The sequence below is a fragment of the Rhinopithecus bieti genome, unplaced genomic scaffold (assembly GCF_001698545.2).
Source record: "Rhinopithecus bieti isolate Rb0 unplaced genomic scaffold, ASM169854v2 scaffold_74621, whole genome shotgun sequence".
Classification (NCBI taxonomy): Eukaryota; Metazoa; Chordata; class Mammalia; order Primates; family Cercopithecidae; genus Rhinopithecus; species Rhinopithecus bieti.
The window spans coordinates 337,599-342,826 of NW_016827731.1; the positions used below are offsets into that span (position 1 = coordinate 337,599).

The 5,228-nt window shown below is 45.0% G+C and overlaps 1 protein-coding gene across 6 annotated transcripts in view; it reads right to left on the reverse strand.

Moving 5' to 3' along the window:
* Window positions 1–1,185: 1,185 nt before the first annotated feature.
* The window catches only part of DUSP14 (dual specificity phosphatase 14), a 28,869-nt gene continuing 24,826 nt past the window's right edge, over window positions 1,186–5,228 (reverse strand). For all 6 annotated transcript variants that reach the window (XM_017864123.1, XM_017864126.1, XM_017864125.1 and 3 more), the window contains one exon: window positions 1,186–4,783. In XM_017864123.1, the coding sequence (XP_017719612.1) occupies window positions 4,095–4,691 (597 nt within the window). In that variant the 5' untranslated portion in view covers window positions 4,692–4,783 and the 3' untranslated portion in view covers window positions 1,186–4,094. The remainder of the gene's footprint in view (window positions 4,784–5,228) is intronic.

Consider the following 5,228-nt stretch of genomic DNA (forward strand, 5'->3'; position numbering starts at 1 on the left):
AGGTCCACATGGAGCTGGAATGCAAGCAGGCTTCTAATTGGTCTTAAAAAAAATTTTTTTTTTTTTGAGACGGAGTTTCACTCTCGTTACCCAGGCTGGAGTGCAATAGCACAATCTCAGCTCACTGCAGCCTCTGCCTCCCGGGTTCAAGCGATTCTCCTGCCTCAGCCCCACGAGTCGCTGGGATTACAGACATGCGCCACCATGCCCAGCTAATTTTGTATTTTTAGTAGAAACAGGGTTTCTCCATGTTGGTCACGCTCGAACTCCCAACCTCAGGTGATCCGCCTGCCTCAGCCTCCCAAAGTACTGGGATTACATGCGTGAGCCACCGCGCCTGGCCTAAATTTCATAACAGACCCATGACAGCAGAATCTACCTTTGCAATAAGAATGTTTCCCAGGAGTTAGAGACCAGCCCTGGGCAAGATGGCGAGACCCCAGCTAATTATACAAAAAATAATTAGCCAGGCATGGTGGAGTGCATCTGTGGACATTTGTGGTCCCAGCTACGAGGGAGGCTGAGGCGGGAGGATCACATGAGTCCAGGAGTCTGACAGTGACTGTTAAAAATTTATTTCTTTTTTACAACAGCCTAGATGATAAGAGAGAGACTCTGTTTCTTAAAAAAAAAATAGTAAGTTTCCCAATTTGAAATGTTGCTGAAACGTTTTTTGAAATGCTGTGTAGATGCCTATCGTGTCACAGTGGCCCAGTATCGACATTTTAAAAAGTAAGCTCACTTGTTAGCTGGGCTGGTTTCTTTTCCTGAGAAATTCCAGAATGCCTCAGATACAATTCCTTAGTATAATTCCCACTTTCCTTACCAAGAGCGATAGGCTTAGTCACTCCGTGGGAGGTGCCACAGGAAAATTCAGCAGACGTCAACAGAAAAAAAGCCTTTGCTATGAAAAGTATTCACTACCTTTCATATCTCTTGAATACTTGAAATGTTTAATTAGATGCCACCAATAGGGATCCAAGGAGTGTGGGACACCGTTGCGCTGCTTTTCTTTATAAACATTTATTATAATGACTCAACACTGCATTCAGCTTCACCTCAGCTCTTCCTGTTAGCCAGGAGCCCCGTGTCCTTGGAAACCGTAACCAAGGTTACTTATTTCCATACTGTGTATTGTCAGCCCGCTTCACCCCACTGCTTGAATGGCGATTAATAGCACTTTTCTTTTTTTGGTGGGATGTTTTGCCTTTAAAATTTTTATGGCTTAGTGTGTAATTTCATTTTTGTCTGGACAGGCTTGAGATAGAAGAGGTATTGGATATATTAGGATATTTTCCATGCTTTATTTTTCCTGTGGCTACTAGTTAGCATTTCAAAGGGGTTGTGAATTTTTAATTATTTGAATATTTTGTGTACATACAGATATTTGAAGGGTTTTGGGGGGTCTTATTTGTTTAAAGGTGTCTTCTGTTTGCCTGTTTAATGTGGACTTCAGCTTTGCAAAGATTATAGGGCTGTATGTTACAGAAATAGGAGATGCTGGCCCTGTGCTGGGGACCACTACAAAAATCCCCCTGAACACCTTTGAGGTCAAATGCCTGCCTTTGTGAACAGTTCATAAACTGACATTTTCAGACATCTGCCATTCAGAAGGGAGCACTGTAGCCTGCTGTAGACCATTCCAGCAAATGTCAGAATGCAGGGCAAGATGTCTATCGACTGTGTTTTTTAAGTTTAAATTACTTATTTCTTCAGGTGAGTGTGCACCAAATAACAATACTGAAAAGCCTGTCCCTTGCAAGGCCAAGGAAATAAAGCTTAAGTGAAACAGCTCTTGGGGGAAAAATGCCACTTTACAAATACTTTTCTAAGAAAATAGCATTATAATGAAGTTTGTACTGAATTCCATTATTTATATGTTGATGTGAACATAAGTGGTTAAAAAAGTATTCTTGCGGGACATCTCATTACTTTGTAGCTGTGGCGTTATTAACCAGTGAATGCTGTGGTCCGTAGCAAAATGCGTTGTCTTCTGTGTGATGTGGAATTCAGGCCTGTATTTTAAAAGATGGTGTGGTTTTTCCCTTGTTTGTAGTTTAATAAACAACTGCTCTAATTGATATGTTTAGATATTATAAAGCTTTACCTTTAAAATATTTTCAGGGTCTGTTCTGAAATCACCCGCTGTTAAACTTCCCTAACCAAAATACAAGTGTAGAAGAATGTCAGGCTACTAGACCTTTTCTTGGTCTTGTCTTTGTTGGGTTGATTTCACGTAGATGCAAGTCACAAGGATGAACAGGGGCTCACGCACTTAAGATTACAAAGGTGTTCAGCTTCCCATGTGCGAAGAAACTCTTAGTCACAGCCCCGCAGTGCTGCGTGCCAGGAATTCTACAGGTGATTTTCATTAATTACGAAGAACGTCGGTCACCAGGCGTCTTCTCACCCTAGGACAATGGTTATTTGGGGCTCTTACTCAGAAACTCCCAGACTCAAAGCTCAGCCTCATACTAAAGCAGCCAGAGCCTCCCTGGATTATTTAGTTGTTTTTTTGTTTGTTTTTGATCTTATAGCATTTGTTGGTTCGTCTGATTTCCCATAGAAACTATTAATGTTTTCATTTTAATTTTCTAGATAATAATGATGCATGTTTATAACAGTGGGCAGCCAGGGGTATAAAGCAATAAAAGGTAGAACTTAGATGGAAAAAACCATTGCCACAAACCAGGTAAAATGTTTTGTGGATATTTGTCCACATATGTAGCTACTGGCCTATGTACGGCTTCCTGCCAAAACTGACCCAAAAAATCTAGAAAACGATTCCTCTGGTGAGCAAGCTACAACGCCCCTGACAAATGAGGCCAAAGAGCAGGGCTGCGACCGGTTCCCATCGCACGGGCAGACTCCCAGGAGGCCCTCCATCCAGAAGGAAGGCACGCCCTAGGACAGTGGTGATTTGGGGGCATGTGGAAAGCTTTCGCCCAGTTGTGTCCCATGAGTGGGACAGAGGCGAGCTCATTCACTTTCTACCATGTACCTGATGAGCGGTGCCGCCCATTTTGTCAGGAGCAGTGACCTGGGTGACATTTCCAAAGTTAAACAAAGGCAGCCATGTTTTGTTATTTGCTTATCGCTTATACTGGGATTTGGTTTAGGGCATTTTCGTAGGTGGTCATAGTCGAGCAGAGGCACCTTTTATTGAAAACCGTTTCTCTGATGGAGGACATGTTGTTTTGGGGTGCTCCACTAACCAAGAGGAAACCAAAACCAGCACCCCCGATCAGAGAGTGCACTCTGATCTCCCACCGCCCAGCACCGGGGACGGTGTGTCTGCCCATCCACCAGGATGTGATGCGCCGACGGGACTCTGCGGGGATGTGTATTTTAAGTGGTGTTCACAACTGTCACAGGAGCCACGTTTTAGCAGTTACTGGAGAGCACCTTTTTTTCCATCATTGACACACACACATCCTGAAATTATTAGTAAAAATTCTAATATGTTAAGCATATAGATTTATTAAAAATAATGCTAATATAATCCTGGGCACATGGATTCCAAGAGAGTTTTTGCAGCAGATTTCATTATAGTTACTTAACAGCTAAATAATAAGGGTGTATTTATTTTAACTTACAGAGTCACTAAATAATAAGAGGGGAAAGGAAAGAGTAGGGGCTAATCCAGTAGAGACTGAAGCTGGTATCAACCTTCCCTAAGCATCTGTCTGGTCAGCAGCCTGGGGCAAAGCTTGTCTCTAAAGGGTTGAGGCCCCAAAGTGATTTTTGCACTGAGCTCCTCCTGCACCTACCAAGGTGCCAAAGGGATGAGATTCAGAAGAGAGCAGAACCAAACAGTTTATTAAACTGTTCAAATTGGTAAAAATGATTAAAAGCTAAAGATCTTCATAAACACTATTCCAAAATGTTAATTTTAAAAATGACTAGCAATGTATGCATTCCCTGTATGTCCCCTCCCTCCCTCCCTCTCTCTTAAAATATATTTGAACACCCAGTGTAAAAAACACTTGAGGGAGAACCAGAAGTCAGCCATTTGAGAAGACAGTGGAGAGGGAGCAGACGGCGGGGAACAGACACCGGTCCCACTCGGGCTGCTGACGCAGGCTTCGGTGGCACTAAAGCCCCCAGTAAGGCATCAGGTGTCGGGACTCCTTCTCATAGACATCGGGAACTATGCCGTAAGGTGTCTGTACCATTTTAACTGTCGACTTCCCAAAGAGCTGGCGCTCGTAGTCTATCAGCTGCCTCCAGAAGCCTACGTTGGGCCTGATGACAGGTCGCCGGGCTTTCACCCAGTTGTACGCCTCCAGCAGGCACACGTTGTGGAATTTCATCAGGTAGGCGATACAGAGCGTGGCTGAGCGGCTCACCCCTGCAGCACAGTGCACCAGGGTGGCCCCGTGCTTCCTGCTCACACTGTGGATCTTGTCAGCCACGGTGTCAAAGTACAGTCCAATGGGGGCGTGCGGCATGTCAGCCAGAGGCACTTTAACATACTCAAATTGGGGCCAGTTGAAATTAGGGATCTCAATGGTAGCATTAACAATGCAGGTGATGCCACGAGCCTGGAGGAGGTGCCGATTAGAGGCCACACTGCCTCTGCCCAGGAATAGAGAGGAGGTGATTTGAGCAATGCCTCCTATGTCTCCCTCGGAAATCATCCGAGGGGCCATGAGAGTCCTTGGTAGCGTGCTGTGACCTCTGGAGCTCATGAAGACGCCAGCAGTCACACTTGCATCGTTGGGGGCAAGACCAGAGTGTTTTATTTTCCTCCACCAAGGAATCCAAAATCACAGTCTCCTTCCTGCAAAATACAGGTATGTGTCAGTACTTTAAATGCTACTGATTCATCACAGCCTTCTGTCACGTTTGTCACATGGGAAGATTAGAGTTTTTTTATAATACAGTACAATCTTTCAAGGATACAGGCAAATCATTTTCTATCAATTAACAGTTAGGGGCCGGGCGCGGTGGCTCAAGCCTGTAATCCCAGCACTTTGGGAGGCCGAGACGGGCGGATCACGAGGTCAGGAGATCGAGACCATCCTGGCTAACACTGAAACCTCGTCTCTACTAAAAAATACAAAAAACTAGCCGGGCGAGGTGGCGGGCGCCTGTAGTCCCAGCTACGGGAGGCTGAGGCAGGAGAATGGCGTAAACCCGGGAGGCGGAGCTTGCAGTGAGCTGAGATCCGGCCACTGCACTCCAGCCCGGGCGACAGAGCGAGACTCCGTCTCAAAAAAAAAAAA